The sequence below is a fragment of the Protopterus annectens genome, chromosome 7.part0 (assembly GCF_019279795.1).
Source record: "Protopterus annectens isolate FY-2018-M chromosome 7.part0, PAN1.0, whole genome shotgun sequence".
Lineage (NCBI taxonomy): Eukaryota > Metazoa > Chordata > Ceratodontiformes > Protopteridae > Protopterus > Protopterus annectens.
Window position 1 is genome coordinate 127,505,387 of NC_056739.1, and position 17,950 is coordinate 127,523,336.

The following is a 17,950-nucleotide window of genomic DNA, read 5'->3' on the forward strand; positions in this document are numbered from 1 at the left end:
AACATTATGAGGAGAGGGATTCTTTCCTTCATCAGTAATTCCTTGATTTTTGTTGCAGTCAACCTTAAAATGACATGCCGTTAGATTTAACCTCTTTTTTTGATCCAAGTGTTGAGAATAGGGAATGGGATAGTCCTGAAGGCTGAAAAGAAGCATTTTATTGTCCTATAGTTTCTTTGATAAAGGTTATTTTTAAATATTAAGCAATCATACCTGGAGGCCCCTGTTCAGCAGGTAATGTTGGAGTCTTCTAATAGCCATATTGCAACAGTTTTACTTATCTCAAGCTCCTGAACCTGCTTGGGGTTCTTGCTAGTAATGCATGCTGTGACTTCAATGCACTGACTAGGGTAGCGCATCTGGTCCAGTTTCACTTTTCTCTCAACTTTAGTGCAGTTTGGTTTGTTTTACAGCAGGCATTGTTCAAGCTTGTACAGCTGCCCAGATTGTTAGATCATGTGCTAGAACTCTCAGAGGAGTCGGCTATGCTTGGCTTGAACAGAGTCTATACTGAGTCTGGACAGAGTCTATATTGAGTCTTGCCACAAGGGTTAATATTTCAACACAGCCATTCAAAGATGGTGTTGAGAAAAGCTTTCAATTTCTGTCAGTCACTGGATCTCTGTAGTGAACAGCCGTACTCTGACAGAAATTCACCTCACATTATCCCTAGAGATGCAAAGTTCAGATTTTAGGAATCAGGAGGCAAAGTCATGACCAGTGCCTTTCAGTTTCCAAGTCTTCCACTTTGGCAGCACTTTCTGAGCCCTTGGTGGTTTTGTGCTTTTCTAAGTGAGGGATGAAGTTCCCACCTGCTATTTGCATATGCCTGCAACAGAGTAGAGAGGTGGCATCTGCACTTAGGAAAAAGATCCTGGGGTCATATGCCATCCATCTGCCACTTTGCAAAAGCAGCCAACAGTTGTATGTGGAGCAGGCCGCGTGAGTCCTGGAATATTGCTTTAAGCTTATATTTAGGCTCAGGGAGTTTTCTGCTGTCCACTCCAACAGAGACACTAGACATGCACCTACTTCATTTGGCCTCACTGGATTAGTCATGTTGTACTTGTTTATGTGTGGTGTGACCTGACCAGGTATACTAAGCTAGCACACAGGACTTGAGTACTTTTACTTCATGGCCCTGTACTGGTGTCTTTCCCTTAGTGCCAACTCCAGGTACCTCTTGCCTTGTGTGACCCCCCCCCCAACAGTGCCTCCTCATAGTACTTCCTGATGCCTTGTTGGAATTTAAAAGCCTGTTTGATATGTAGTGAAATATAACCAAGTATGTGAGGAAACAGTCCATGGATACCATTGCTTGATCTTTTGCCAGCAAGCCATGCCTCTGAACTGTACTTCCTTATGAGGAAGATGAGGAAAGCTCCTCATTTTGAGTCTTAAAGATTTTTAGGTTTCATGCTGTTCCACATTGAAAGGGATTTATGCACCATTTGTTGCTACTATTTTTTTAAACAAGTAAATTTGAAAATACTGAATCATACTAATTCAGCAACAGAAATATTTTAAGTATGAAAAGACAGTTAACTATACTGTAAGCTTCCCAGTTGAAATTGTTAGCAGTTTCATCTTTTGCCAGTTTATTCCACATTTCCTTTCACACTGTGGATTTTTGCCTACTCCTTATGTGATCTCTTAGTTTTCTTGCACATCTGTTAATGTAGTGATGCTGGTTAGCTCCTCTGTTTGCATAATTCAAGAGATGATGTTTTACTTCGTCATCTTGGACAGGTGACTCTAATGGAGCAGAGGTCCCGCCTGTGAAAGGTTTTGTCTTGCCTTTGTTTCTCATTTCGTTAGCTGTTTGGTCTGCCTTGCTTTCCATGTACCTGCTGCAACCTACTTGTACCTCAGTGTGCACCTCACTCGCTCAGTACTTCGGTAGTTGAGGAGACGCTGCACTTTCCTTGCTGCTTTCTGTGCCTCAGTCTTTCACTACTTTAAATGTCTGCTGTTAAAATATTTAAACCTGGCACTTTTCATTTCTATTCCTTTTCTGTTCTAGTCCTGTCTTAGCTTTGTACAAAGGGCAATTGATGTGAGAGAGTACTTTTTATGTACTTCTGATGGTGATCAATTTAATTTTAGGTAGTATATTTTCCATTTGTATTCAATTAAGAGATCAGTAAGGTACTAATCTGTATATATTTGCATAGAAAAAAAGTTAACTGCTTGTTACAGAAGCCAGAATCTAATAGGCTTTGATCATGTTGTGCTAAACTTTTAAAACTGATTTTTCATTGATGTTTTTGGTAACAAAGTGTGCATTTCTTTGCCAATTAGGTAAAGAGTGCTATGCAGAGTCATGAGAGCATGGATGATGAGAATCCTTATGAGCTTCTGCTTACTGCTGAAACCAAGAAACCCGTCTCAGTAGAAGTCATTACACAAACAGGTATGCCATGTTTCTTGCTTAGGTAACAGTCAAGGCGGTTTTGAGTCAGTTAAAGGATGCAATGTTTTTCTCAAGTTGCATTGTTTTGCATTAAATTTCTTGATGGCTGAAGGATACAATAAGCCTATCTAGTCTTCTGTTTAAGTGCATTTCACATTGTGCTGTCCCTTCCATCACCCTTACCCCTGCTGTACCTGTTCTGTTCCAAGCCCTTTTTTAATGCTTCTGTTGGTAAGGGAGCTTGCAAGATGGCTGCGCATTGAGTAACAGCTTAATTATAGCTCTCCCAATGTGAAAACAGAAACTTTAACAGAGAAAGCCAGCGGACGTAAATGTCTGGGTAAATTTCAGTAACTGGCTAGTAAGTGCACTGCCTGGATGCCAGGAAAAAAGAAATACAGAAGACCTGAAGGAAAATCGACTACAAAAGGTGACGAAGAAACACTGACATGGAAAAGTCCTACAGCTGTTCAGCAAAAAAACAGTATAAGCTCCAGATATGATTTCCAGTAACCTAAAGGAAAGTATAAGGCAATTGCACACAGACCTGATTAAAATAAACAAAACTTTGATGGGGGTATATCAGCTCAAACAATAAAATGCTGGAAAAATGGAAGCAGTTTTAAACAAATGTTCAGATAAGGTGATAAAACTGGAAAACTCAGAGGTTGAAATGAAGAAAAGGCTGGCTGAATATGAGAATGCACATGAAAAAAGTTTTCAGAAAATAATTATATTGGAGTACAGAGTACGCAGGGAAAAAGCTTAGATTTTTCTACTGTACCAGGGAGGCTGGAAGGAGCAGACTGTATTAATTAAGCACAAATAAGCAAGTTGGACTGGTATTTCACAACAGGAATTATTCATTGAGTGAGCACATCGTGTGTATGCGCCAAACCTTTCTGAGAAAGCAACCTAGACCAATAATAGTAAAGATGCAATCTTACCAGCAGAAGGAGTTGATTCTGACAAATCTTTGGCAGAAGGACAAAGTACTAAAAGTGAGAGAGAGCAGTGTGTTTGTGGAGAATAACTACTTATTGTACACCAGGCAGAAGAGCAATTAATTTATTCCATTTGTGATACTCCTGCACTGGCCCAGTAATCAAGGAGCCTCAATCCTCCCCACTAACACTAGTGAGAAATGTGCACATTGGGAGGATGACAAGTACACACACAGTGAAGTACAATTTCCCTTAAGAGCACACAGAGATCACATTCAATCTGGGTGTGTTTTTTCCCGATCTGCAATAAGACTCCCCACTTGCACAGCTATAGGGTTAAGATCTCAGGTAAGTGGTCAAGCCGAAACCTCCAGCACCCTCTCTGTCAAACCAGTACTTTGTTTCCCTGCCCAATTAGCTAACACACACAACATACAGACACTTCTGGGGAAGGCTGGCACAGGTTTACTACCTATGGCCCCTTCTGCCCAGACTATAAGGTAGTTATCTCTGCCATCAACCACTACTTAGCTACAGTAAAGGCCCTTGCCAAAGGGTGCCCAAAGTTACTGTGTAATGTTGCCATTATCCAAATGGCAAGTGTGTCCAAGACTAAGGCAATTCAAGAATGGCCTGTACAGTGTTACTAAATACATGCAAGTACTCTTAAGTGCTTAAATATCTCTAAACCCAGCCACAATTAAAAGGTTTAAATATGTGTAATAAATAATAGAACAAGACAATACTCAATAACCCAATACAGAGACAGAGTTCAAAATTACAGGAAATACTTTAAAGCAACATTGCAGGACAGTCTCACATAAATGCAGAAAGCATCAAGACTGATCTTACTATTTTCCAATCTATCTCTAAGAGAAATAATATGATCTAAGTCTTACAAATACAGGCAATTGCAACTGCTGAATGGATGTTTTCAGGTCCAAGACTAGATACATAATGGCACAGACTTTCTCTCTGAGATGGTTCTTAAATTACTATCAAACATTTCTGATGGGTCATCTCAGATTACATCATTCTTGTCACCTCTGCCTTTCGTTTCCAGACCAACAGGGACTTAAAATTTAACATGTCTGTGAAAAATACTTCTCTCTCAGATGCTGACACTTCTTTCTTAGAAGCTTGTGTTAAACGAAGTTGTAAATCAATTAACACATTTACGTTTTAAACCTAGTAATTATTTCTGTCTTAAGACAATAGAAACTCTAGCCGTAGACATTCTGTCTTCTTGCTGAAACTGAGAGATAACACAATCATAATCAGTTTCAGCTTATTTTCTTGAGGGTTTGCAATTTAACTCTGTATGTTCCAGCTTCTTACTATCAAAACATACATTTGCATAGGTATATAGTTTATACATACTTCTACTCTTTTCCAGTAGGGCACACTGTGGTCACACTCATGAAGCTCAGTACAGAACGTACAGTTTACTTACATTTGTAGACAAGCCTATGTATCGTATTAATATTTGCAATGGCATAGAGTTATTTACAAACTTCTAGCTAGCTGGGCTGGCAGCTTCACATTTCTCCCCCCTCCCCCCATGAGAACTCAAGCTAGTTTTTCAAGTCACCCTTGAGAAACGTTGCTTGAGAGGGTTGCTACCTTACCCCATTCCGTGTCTTGAGAACCCATTTGTGTTGTCATTGCTAAACCCCACTGTGATGCTGCACTGCACTGTCATGTCCTATATGCTTGCAATCCTAGGCTCCACCTTAGTAACTTGGCATTTTGCTGGCTGGCTCGATGTAACCATGTTAAGGAGTTGTGGTCTGTAACTACAGTGAATTTCCTTCCATACAGATAAGGCTGAAGTTTCTGCCCACACTGTGGCTAGACATTCCTTTTCTACAGCTGCATAACATTCCTCCCTGGGTTGGAGTCTACAACTGAGATAAACCACTGGGTGCTCTTCTCTGTCTGAAGAAATCTGGCTACGTACAGCCCCTGCCACCCCATGGTTCGAAGTATCCACTGCACAACAAATTATTTGCTGTAGTCTGGCCTGGTTAACACAGGGGTCCTCCCAAAGCTCCTTTAAACTTCTGGAATGCCTGCTCACATGCTGGAGTCCACACTATGTTATCTGGCCTGTTTTTCCTTGTCAGGTCTCTGAGGGGAGCAGCTATGGTACTATAAATGGGGACAAATGTTTGTGTAGTACCTTGCTGTCCCTAAAAATGGCCTCACCTGCTTTTTGGTAACAGGTGGAGGCCATGCCTGAATGGCTTCCACTTCAGTCGGTTCTGGTCTGATCTTACCACTCCCCACTCTGTGTCCCAGGTAGGAGACCTCTGCCATACCCACCTGACATGTCCCAGGTAGGAGACCTCTGCCATACCCACCTGACATTTCCTGGGCTTAATGGTCAACCCTGCCCTCTGTAGTTTGCGCAGCACCTCCCTGACATGCTGAAGGTGCTCTTGCCAAGAATGGCTGTAGTTGGCAATATCGTCTAGGTAAGCAAGGGTAAATTCTCCTGCTAAGATATGATCTACTAACCTCTGGAAGGTCGCTGGGGCATGTTTCATCCCAAAGGGCATCTTTGTGAACTCATCCAAGCCAAAAGGAGTCTGAAAAGCTGACCTCTCTAGCACTGGGAGTCAAGGGCACCTACCAGTAATCCTTGGTAAGATCAATGGTGGTAAGATACTTAACCCCACCCAGCTGCTCTCTAGGGCTTCATCTGTCCTAGGCATGGGGTAAACATCTGACTCTGTGTGACTATTTAATTTCCTGTAGTCCACACAGAACCTGGTGCTGCCATCCTCCTTTAGTACCAGCACCACTGAGGAGACCCAGGGACTGCTGGACTCCTGAATTACCCCTAATTCCAACATTTCCTGTATCTCCTCCCTCAGAGTCTGTTTGACTCTCTCAGGCACCCTATAAGGGGCCTGCTTAATAGGCCTTTGGGGTCCTGTATCCACATGGTGTTGCACCAGCTGGGTGCACCCTGGTTTCCCAGTGAACATGTCCCCAAACTCCTGTAACACTGCTCAGATTTCTCAAATCTGGGTAAGAGATAGCTGCTGGGACATTGTTACCCCTTCCACTGAGAAGTCAGTACGAGCCTCACTGAGGAGATCAGTCACCAGATCTCCCTCAATCTCCTCCTCCAGTCCACTGCAAATACTCAGCACAAGGGCCTCCCTATCATGGTAAGGTCATCATGTTAACATGGTACAATTTGTGCCCCTGCCCACTGGCTAGCAGTTATACCATGTAGTTAATATCACTGACCTTCCTTACCACCTTGTACGGTCCCTCCAAATCTGCCTGCAGCTTGTGTCTGACAGGAATGAGAACCATTACCTGCTGCCCTACAGCATACTCTCTAGCTTGAGCATTCCTGTCATACCATACCTTTTTCTGCTATTGGGCTTCTGCCAGGGTCTCCAAGGCCAAGCCCATGAGTTCCCTGAGCCTTGTCCTGAGGTTTAGGACATATGCCACAACATACTCCTTGTTTGATTCACATTCACCCTCCCACTCATCTCGAAGTAAATCTAGATGTCCCCTCACCCTATGTCCATACAGCAACTCAAAGGGTGAAAAACCTCTGGATTCCTGGGGAACCTCTCACTAAGCAAACGACGGATGGGGCAAATATTTGTCCCAGTCCCTCTTAAACTGATCTGCAAATGCCTGTAGTATGGACTTGAGTGTAGAGTTTAACCTCTCAACAAGGCCTGTTAGTGTGGGGATAGTATGGGGTGGTCTTTAGGTGCTTCACCCCACAGTACTTCCACAGACAAGCCAGCAGATCTGGCATGAAATTGGCACCTCTGTCCGTCAGTATTTCTTTTGGGAAACATAATGTGCTGCAAAGCTCTAACAGTGCATTTGCCAGCTTTTCTGCCTCCGTGGAGGACAAAGCCAGTGCCTCAGGGTATCTTGTAGCATAATCTGCTACCACTAGAATATACTTTTACCCTGTGGAACTTGGGGTACTCAGAGGCCCCGCAAAATCCATAGCTACCTTCTGAAATGGCTCCTCAGTCACAGACAAAGGCATCAAAGGAGCTCTCACCTTGTCTCCTGCCTTGCCTACCTTTTGGCACTACTCACAGGTCCTGCAGTACCCTGTTACATATCTGGAAATCCCAGGCCAATAGAAGTTCTGCATAATACGTTTCTGTGTACATTTTATGCCAATATGACCTGCAAAGGGAATATCATGGGGTATGGCTAGAAGTGCCAGACAGTAGGTTCTGGGCACAACTGACTGCTGTATTCTCTCACACTCTGGCCCTCCCTCAGGGGTCCATTGTCTATACAGTAATCCTTTATACCAGTATACAGATTCCCCCTTCCCCTGAGAATCAGGTGCCTCATTAGCTACCTCCCTCAGGACTTGTAGGGTCTGAGAGCTGTGCCTGTCTCAACTCTCTCTTTGTAACCCTTCCCAGCTCTCCTCCCACAGGAAGTCTGGCATCCTCTGACAGTGGTGCTTCACTGTCAGTCTGGGTACTACTACTCACCTCTGCCCTTGCAGTCACTCTGCCCAAGGGAACATCAGTACCCTCGAGCAGCTGTGGCTCACCTTCAGTCTCACTGCTACAGGGTAGCTCCCTCCCTGAAATAACCACTTCACCAGTCCTGGCTGCAAGTGTGTGGTCTGTCTGAGTCTTCCCCAGGCTACCAGACCCACATGCTTGTCTCCAAGCTTGACTGCATGTAACTGCATGAATACATGGTACTGCATTATCAAAATCATTCCCTATTAGGACATATACAGGGATATCTTCAAACACACCTACTTGCTGGCTTCCTTTTCCACCCTCCCAGTCAAGGTGAACCCTCGCCAAAGGTGTTTGAAATGGGGTCCCTCCTAAAGTTCTGACTGGAGTAGACTGCCCAGGCAAGTAGTGCTCCTCTGTAACCATTGCAAGCTTCTCAATGGTTATGTGAGAGGCTGTCTCTCTCTTAGCAATGGTCTCTCTGCTATTCACTAAGGATATAACCTCTTGTGGTAGTTTGGTACCCTTGTTGTCTCGAGACAACCTACTGTTGGCATTTTGTCATTCCCACTTACTGTTTGTCCCACCTTTTGTTCCTTGCCTTGCCTCAGTTTACATCTATATGCTACATGGCCCCACTGGTTGCATTTAAAACATTTAACCCTAGGTCCTGGACGTGTACCTGGACTAGTGGCTTCCCCTGCTACTGGCAGACTCTGGTGGGGCAGTCTGGGCTGCCCACCATGGGTTCCCTTAGACCCATGAGGAGCACTGGGTGTCCCTTTCCTGTGCAATGATGCCCTGCTTGCTAGGTATAGGTCTCTTGTCTTCCTCAGTTTATCTACAATAAGGCATTGTCTGTCAGCTAACCAGATTCTCATGTCCTCAGGCAAAGTGCTAAGGACTTGTTCTCTCACCAAAAGGTCTGCCAGCCTTTCAAAAGTGGTGACCTGACACCCACTCACCCACCTATGAAAATTAGTGCTTAGTTCAGCAACATGTTCACACACACTTCCATCTGTCTTGCGTCTGTCCTCATGAAACTTTTTCCTATTAACTTCAGATGTTAGCTTAAAAAATTCTAGCAAACAATTTACAACATTATAATTTACAGTCATTATCAGACAGTTTGGACAGAGCAGTTACAGCTTTACCATGGAGTAAGGGGGTCAGGAACCGTACCCAGAGCCCTTGGTCAGCATTATACTGTTTACATAGGTTCATAGGTTCGTACTAGGCTATCTGCCGTAGGGCATTTATAAGCCTAGCCAGAGTGTGTGTGGCTTTCACCACCCCTTAGGATGAGAATAACCTCATACCTCTCAAACATATGAAACCATCAAAATGATCCCCCTCTGTAAATTGTGGAAGAAATTTACTGACCTTTGTTGTTTCTGGGTTTCGGTTATTCCCTTCTGCATTACCTCCATGACTCTGGTGAAGAGTCATCTTCTTTTCATGTTGCCTCTGCCTCTCCTTCTCAGCTTCCAGGCATAGCAGTTTCTCATTTTCTAGACACCTAAGTCTCTCTGTTGCCTCTATTTTCAAAATCTTGGCCTCTAACTCAAGTCTCTAACTCCAGACAGATTTTTAAGTCCTCTGTAGAAAGGTTGAGCTGTCCATTCTGTGAGAGTTATACATCTCCACAGCCAGTCTGATAGTCCTCCTGGTTGATCTTCCCTGATGCAGCTGTGATTAAAGCTGCAGTCATGTCTGCTTTAGTCAGGTTTCCATGCACCAGTCCTTTAGCCTGGTACATCAGCCAATTGGCTCCTTGTCAGCTTGCCATACTCCTCTGCTGACATGCTAGCCTGCTTTCCCTGACTAAGCTAATAAAAGAAATGAAACAATTGTGATATGAACTCTGAATGTTCACTGCGGCTGATTTAGAGTACAAAAACACCTTCAACAATCACTGTATACAAGCTACAGGAATTCAATATCCACACCACTACAAGCCAATTAATATGTGAGGTGGCTCTCTCACCACTATCAACCAATTTATATGTGATGTGGCTATCCCGGTTTACTATTATAAAGTCGGCATAGCATTGCACGCCTATGAACTATTCAAACTACAGATGTTCGAATAGTTCATATGTGTGCCGGCCACGTAATCAAATGAAATATTTGTGAATGGTCTGTGCATTCGCAAATGTAATGTTCGATTATGTACAGGGATCGTGGTACAGTGTGGTAAGGGAACTACATCCCTTTCCTCACTGTAGTGTGATCTCGGAGTTGGAATATATATATATAGTTAGAGGAGGTGTGGGGGGCTTGCCCCCCTGCATAAACGGGATGGTAGGTTTCCTAGTTAGGGAGTTGCGGGAAGGGTGGGATTGCTGTTCAGTGCCGAAAATGTCGGGTTCGACGTTTTTGGCATTAACAGCTGTTTTTCGACATTAGGGCCGTTAGGTGGTGTACTTTCGGCAAAACACTTTGCTCATAAGTAGCGTTTTTTTTTTTACTTTCGAGATTTTAATAGTAAACCGGCTATCCCAGTACTACCAAACATTTAATATGTGACGCCCCTGCTGTGGCCCAGTAATCAAGGAGCCTCTATCCTCACCACTAAAACCACTGAGGGGACATGCACATTAGGAGGATCCTCACCACTAAAACCAGTGAGGGACATGCACATTGGGAGGATGACAAGTGCACACACAGTAAAGTACAACTTGCCTTAAGAGCACACAGTATTCACAGTGAGTTTGGGGCTGGTTTCTCCCTCTTTCTCCAGATCCCCAATAAGACTCCCCACTAGCACAGCTATAGGGTTAAGATCTCAGCCGAGTGGTCAAGCCAAAACCTCCAGCACCCTCTCTGTCCAACCAGTGCTTCATGTCCCTGCCCATTTAGCTGACACACACTTTGAGATTTGATTTAGATACAAACACACAGGCACTCTTGGGGACAGCTGGCACAGGTTTACTAGCTATGCCTCCTTCTGCCCAGACTATAAGGTAGTTATCACCGCCACTAACCACTAAGTATCAGCTACTATAAAGACCCTTACCAAAGGGTGCCCAAACTTACTGTGTAATGTTACTATTATCCAAATGGTAAGTGTGTTCAAGACTAAGGCTATTCAAGAGTGGCCTGTACAGTATTACCAAATACATGCAAGCACTCTAAAAGCTTAAATATCTCTAAACAAAACCAACCACAATTAAAAGGTTTAAATATATTTAATAATAAATAACAGAACAAGACAATGCTCAATAACCCATTACAGTGACAACAGAGTTCAGAATCACAGGAAATACTTTACAACATTGCAGGACAGTCTCACATAAATACAGAAAACATCTAGACTGATCTTACTATTTTCCTATCTATCTCTAAGAAAAATACTTTGACCTAAGTCTTACTTACAGATGCAGGAAATGTAAGTGCTGAATGGATATTTACAGATCCATGACAAGATACAAAATGCACAGACTTTCTCTCCGAGATAGTTCTTAAATTACTATCAAACATTTCTGCTGGGTTATCTTAGATTACATCCTTCTTGTCATCTCTGCCTTTCGTTTCCATGCCAACAGGAACTTAAAATTTAACGTGTCTGTGAAAAATACTTCTCTCTCAGATGCTGACACTTATCCCTTAGACTCTTGCATGAAACTGGAAGTCGTAAAACAATTAACACTTTTACATTTTAAACCTAGTAATTATTTCTGTTTTAAGACAATAGAAAGAAACTCTAACTGTAAACATTCTGTCTTCTTGCTGAAGCTGAGAGATAACAGTCGTAAACAGTTTCACCTTATTTTCTTGAGGGTTTGCAAGTTAACTCTGTATGTTCCAGCTTCTTACTATCAAAACATAGATTTGCATAGGCATATAGTTTATACACACTTCTACTCTTTTCCAGCAGGGGGACACTGTGGTTACACTCTTGATGAAGCTCAGTGCAGAACATACAGTTTACTTACATTTGTAGACAAGCCTGTGGGTCATATTAATATTTACAGTGACATAATTATTTACAACATTTTAGCTAGCTGGGCTGGCAGTTTCATACCATTATTTGGGAATGTCAAGAAGGCAGCCATGAGATTCAAATTGTTGTATCCAGATATCTTTAAAATATTTTCCCTGGAGAGACAAAATCATTTTATGGTGAAGTACGTGCTAAGGAAGAAATACAAATTTTCTCCGACAAAATGTGAGTTGTGAAACAGGAGGAGAGTCTGTTGCTTCTTGTTCTGGTAGTAATGATCACAGAGAGTGTGTGCCAGTGAAAGCTTTTCCAATGTTTCAACAGAAAATGCTTGCAAGAAGAAAAAAAACACAAGAGTCAATTAGAAGAATCGAGAGTACGTTGGAAATGAAGCAGACACAGGATATGGCTGATGAAGATTAACAGGAATAAAAACAGTAACTTGAAAATTGACAGATGTGGGATTAAAACGCAATAGTTGTATTTATGAAACATGACAGAATAACAAAATATGGAAATGTATGACTTTTTTGGACTTTGTTAAATTTTTAGGGGACTGTAAAGCATATGCCATACTTCATGTCATTAATGTTCAGAAAAAATACTCCAGAGAGGGAAAGAGGAGGGAGAAAGTTAAGTGTAAGTAAAACTATTTTTTTTTTTATTAATGGTACTATTTTAATAGTGCATGCTATAAAATAGTTTTCTCTGTTATTTTTAAGTGTAATGGGGATACTAATGTAAATAGGTCCTCCTGTTTTTTTCTTGTTTTTTTTTTCTTTTTACCTTCTCTTTTTCTCCTTGTTTATTTTTAACAAATGTAGGCAAATACAAAGGAGCTTGGAAAAAGTGTGCTTTTTCTCATTCTTGCATAGGAGAATGACTGGGTTAAGGCCCATAGCTTAATCTAGTAACAAGTTTTAAGAGAAAGCAAGTAAATGAAAATGAATATTGAATATTGTAAGGCTTTTTTTTAGTAAACAAATATATGCTTGGCAATTTTGTGTCTGGTTCTCATGTCTCTAGGAAGACGATATGATAAAGAGAAATTGCTTGGCGAAAATGTTTTCTGAAAGCATTCGTATTTTCCAGCTGAGAGAGAGCACTATAAAGATAAGACAAAGCCAGGCAGCACTTAAAAGCACATATTGTACTATGCGTCTTGGCATGGATAATCTTTCTTTTAGGTTATCTCAAGTCTGTGGGGCTGTCCGTTTGGAACGTTTAATCTGATGATGTCAATTTTCATTCTATCCTCAACTGATGGGTTCATATCCGATCCCTCAGCTCTACCTCTGCCATTGCAAAAGCTTGTGGCAATCTGGAACTCTTGTGCTTCTCCCTTATCCACAATGCACCAACCCCAAGTACCTCAGATCTTGTTTACTGCTTGAAAAGCAAGATGTGGTTGTCAAGTTACTCTCGAGCAGCTAAGTGATATTTTCTTTAATTAACTGATTTTTTTTGCTTCTAAAATCTTTGTTTGTTTAAGAAACATCTACCTTGGATGTCATTTATCTTTCTGCACATTTCTGTACTCTTTTAAAATATCTGTTAGTATTCCTTTTTTTTTTTTTTTTTTTGCCTTCCTCTGCTTAAAATGTTCTTAGCCCTTGTAGCTATGTGAAGTATAATTTTTCTTTTATTGCACTTGTTTTCTGTTGAGGAACCTCTGACTGTCTACACTTCCAGGACTGACACTTCTTAGTTCATAGGTTCGTACTAGGCTATCTGCCCTAGGGCATTTATAAGCCTAGTCAGAGTGTGTGTGGCTTTCGCCACCCCTTGGGATGAGAATACTACGCCCATTTAGGGATTAGTTTACTGTGCCTCTGTCTAGTAGCGACACAGAGATGACCCCCTGGGTAAACCTACGATCTCCCATCCACTCGTCAAGATTTCTCTTGAAGAGAGTTAGTGAGGGGCTCTGCCTAACATGGACTGGGATTCTGTTCCAGAGTGTAGGGAGCCTCTGGGTTATGAATCTGTCCCTCCAGCACATCCTATTTATTTCTGTGTTGAGGCTCAAATCTCTTGCTCTCGTGGATCTGATGGATTTGGATTTTCTGAGGTGGAGCATGTCCATTAATTCCGGCTTGGACATGGCTTTGTACGTCAGGCATAGATCATCTCTGAGTAGGCAGTATGCGACTGAATAGAGCTGGAGTTTCTTCAGCCGGGCAGCATATGACATATGTTTGAGACCCTTTATCCACTTGGTGAGGAACTTTTGGGGTCTTTCCAACTGCTGCAGGTGTCGGGTAAGATACATCCCAAATGGGGCATTGTACTCAATCATGGGCCTGATAAGAGAAGAGTACAGGGGCACAATGACCTCTCTTGATCTAGATGTGAATCCCTTCATGATAAGGTGGGCAATATAGAAGGTCATCCTAACCACCTTGGCAATGTGAGTGTCAAATGAGAGGTTACTGTCAACTTGGGTCCCTAGGTCCCTGATTACCTCTTCCGTACTTAGTGGATTACCACCTATGTGGTAATTTGTGGGTACCTTGTTTTTCCCAAAGGGTATGACTATACATTTTTTGGCGTTCAGTTTAAGGCCATGGCTCTGGCACCAATTATCTGTTTTTCTGAGGCCTCTCTGAAGGATGCTTGTGTCCGCTGGAGTATCAATTATGGTGCCCAGTTTGCAGTCATCTGCGAACTTTGTCAGCCATAATCCTCCTATGTTTGCTTGCACCTCGGAAAAATAAATGCCGAACAAGAGGGGTCCCAGGGCTGAGCCCTGTGGGACACCGCTTGTGACTGGCTTAGAGTCTGACATGGCTCCAGCAATTCTGACCTTGTGAGTTCTGTCCTTGAGCCAGTTTGCAACCCATCTTGTGACATATGGGTTTACATTTAAGCTGGTGAGTTTGTCTATGATGCCCGAGTGGGGTATTGTCGAAGGCTTTTGCAAGGTCAAGGTAGGCTGTGTGAACTGCCTTACCCTCATCAATGGCCTTAGTGACTGTTTCAAAAAAGTCGACCAAGTTCAAAAGGCAGGATCTGCCCTTGACAAAGCCAAATTGGGTAGGATCCAATGTCTGTAGGTCCTCAATGTCTTTGTTTATGAGTTCCATAATGATCCTTTCCATAGTTTTGCAGACCAGGCTCGTCAAGCTTATGGGGCGATAATTTCCAGGGTCCGTAGAAGCACCGCCTGTGAGGAGTGGGACCACTGTTGCTGTACGCCACTCTTTGGGTACGTATCCTGTAATAAGGCTAAGATTAAACAGCAGCCTTATGTGCAGGTTTAGTTCCTCTTGGAGTTCATGTAACACGCAGCCCAGGACACCGTCCGGTCCCATTGATGCTGTGTTTTTAGCTTTGGCGAGGGCGGCTCTCACCTGGGCATCTGAGATGTTAGGGAGGCTACACTTCTGCTGAGATAGATATTTATTTTTTTGGGGGGTAGGGGCGGAGAAATTTGTACTGAACCTGTCTGCCAGAATGTTGGCAATGTCTGTGGGTTCAGTGTATTTTGTGTCATTTTGGACTAACTCTGAGCATATCTGGGAGTTTCCACCCAGGTTTCTAACATAGCTAAAGAAGGCCTTGTGATTGTCTTTTGTGTCTCAGTCGGCCTTGGATGATTTTATGAGTGATCGTAGTTTTTTGCTAGTACTGATCAGAGATGCCTTCCCTTTTAGGGATTTTGCTCTGTCATGTAGTAGCTTCTTCCTCCTGTTGTAAAGTTTGTTAATGGCTGGGGTCCACCAGACAGGGCGCCTGCCTTTGGGGGAATGGGTCTTGGTTTTATTAGGGATTGCATGATCCATGCATTCTTGAAGGTGCCCGTAGAAGGCATTTATAAAGGATTCAGCGGTGTGGGTTGTGGTTTCCATTGGCCCAGGGGCCTTGAAGGATACCACTTAAGTCTTAAGAAGTGTAAAGTCGGCTTTTGAGAAGTTCTTCACTGTGGTCTTTTGTGCAGGGGGTGGGGGCGTGATGTGGATTTTCAGTGAGATTAATTTATGGTCTGATCTCACCAATGAGGGGTATACTTCCAGTGTGGAGCATTTTGTCCCCATGTTTGTGATGATCAGGTCTAGTATATTATCTCCTCTTGTGGGAGTGGTGACTAGTCCCATCGCATTTGAGTTTATGAATTCTAGGAACCTTTGGGCTAGGGTGTTGGGGCTTGAGTAATGTTCCCAGTCTAAGTTTGGGTAGTTGAAGTCTCCCATTATGATGGTGTTTGGAGAGACATTCATACTCTCCAGTGTCTTCAGGAAGGCTGAGTGGGGTTCCTGAGTTTGAGAGGGTGGTCTGTAGCATGCTACAAACTGTAGGACAGTTTTGCCTATGGTTAGTTGCACCTGGATGGTCTCCGATGCTTCGTGCATTGCCACTAATCTGGAGGTGTGGGTTTCTTTGATGAATATGGATACTCCCCCTCCTTTTGTGGTTCGGTCCAAGTTTTGGGGCCGGAAAGCATGATATGAGGTAAAACCTGGTAGTGCTGGGGTGCTCTCAGGAGCCTTGAACCAGGTTTCAGTCACTGCACAGACATCGATGTTCTCCATACTGAGGAGGGCTTCGAGAGCGTGCATCTTGAGGTTTAGACTTCTGGCATTGAGCAGCATTACCCTTATTTTTTTTCACTTGTGTTTTCTAGGGAGGTGGGTTTGTCTTTTGTTGTGATGTTTCTTCCTCTTTAATCAGATCAAGGACAGTGTGTATTTATACTCTTCTTGAATGATTCTTTCTAGAAATGTATGTTACCGACATTTCTCTTGAGTGGTGCAAATTTTCTCTGAGTGCTCAGATATTGACCTTGTACTTTTGGTCCATTTATTATCTTAGTATTTGTTGTTAAAATGTGGGTTTCTGTCAAACTAATGGTACATCATTGGAGATGGTAATGGACATTTCAGCTTCTAACTTCATGTCCTTCAGATAATTCATGCTAATGCAAAACGTGTTAGTTTGTCAACCTTTTTAAATTGTAAGAACTTGGTTTGAAGAATTGTCTTTTTTTTTTTTTTTTTTTGCTCTGGTCAGTTAGTTTGCTCTGACATACTGGGAACTGTGAATTCGGGAGAGCAGACTTATTTCATGATTGCCAAAATTCTGCACACACTAAATTTTCAGAAATAGTTACTTTTGGGGCTCATATCCCCATCAACAGTGAAACATAAGGAAAGTTCAAGGAATCACAATGCATGTCTTTTGGATACTCCCTGTCTTGGATCCAAAACTCCTAAAACCACCTTCAGATCCCATGTTATCATTGAATCTGATAGGCTCGATCATTAAGGCTTTCCATTTGTTTAGTCCTGCAACGGATCCTAAACCTCTGGATCCGATTCCCTGATGTTTTTCTGGGGAAACAAAGTTTGGCTGCATCTTAGGACTAAAAGCCATTAGACAGAATGTTCCTTGGATGCTACCTCTCCACTCTCTGATCCGATTTGCTTAGATTCCTCCCTTTTTTTCCCATATTGCATCTGAAAAGTAGTAGATTTTTTCCCCCTTGGATCCTATGTCTTTGGCAATACAGAAGGGCAGGAGGCTTGATTACCCACAGATCTGCTGCCTTAGAATTCAAAAACGGTTGAACAAAGTTGGTCGTCTTTGGATCCAATACTTTTGGATCTGAAATCAGTTATATAAACTTAGTCTTCTTCAGATACAAGACATCATCAGATCCGCGAGGTTACCTGCCCTTTGGATATGGTGCCTTAATATAAGAAAACAGTTGTACAAAGTAGCTTCCTTTGGACCCTCTAATGGTCTGATAGTCACACACACAGTCACTCAGTAGTTCAAGCCACATACTAAATATGGAGATACCCAACATACCTCTCAACTGTCCAGATTTTCTGCCTCGTATTTTTGGTCTGTTCATCATTAGAATTGCTATTTTTTGGCAAGTCATTGAGGATTGAAATCACTAAATAATACCAAATAATGACAGACTTCATATCTTTCAGAAATTACATAATGCAAAACCTGTTATTCCAACAGACTTCTAAGTTTATAGGAGCAATATTTAAAATTTGTCTACCCCCCATTATTTCTGGCTTGTCCAGATTTTTTGCGCTAACAGGCTGAGAGATATGATACCTAGTACAAAACAATTCATTACTGTGTCCCTGGCTGACATTTAGTATCCCATGCTGACAGACACTTCTCACATCTACGCATACACATTAAT

At 42.4% G+C, this 17,950-nt stretch overlaps 1 protein-coding gene across 1 annotated transcript in view; it reads left to right on the forward strand.

The window, feature by feature from the left end:
• Window positions 1-17,950, forward strand: part of ANKS1A (ankyrin repeat and sterile alpha motif domain containing 1A) — a 3,005,277-nt gene that overhangs the window by 1,371,041 nt on the left and 1,616,286 nt on the right. The window contains exon 12 of the mRNA XM_044076145.1: window positions 2,302-2,413. Coding sequence (XP_043932080.1) covers window positions 2,302-2,413 — 112 coding nt within the window. The remainder of the gene's footprint in view (window positions 1-2,301; window positions 2,414-17,950) is intronic.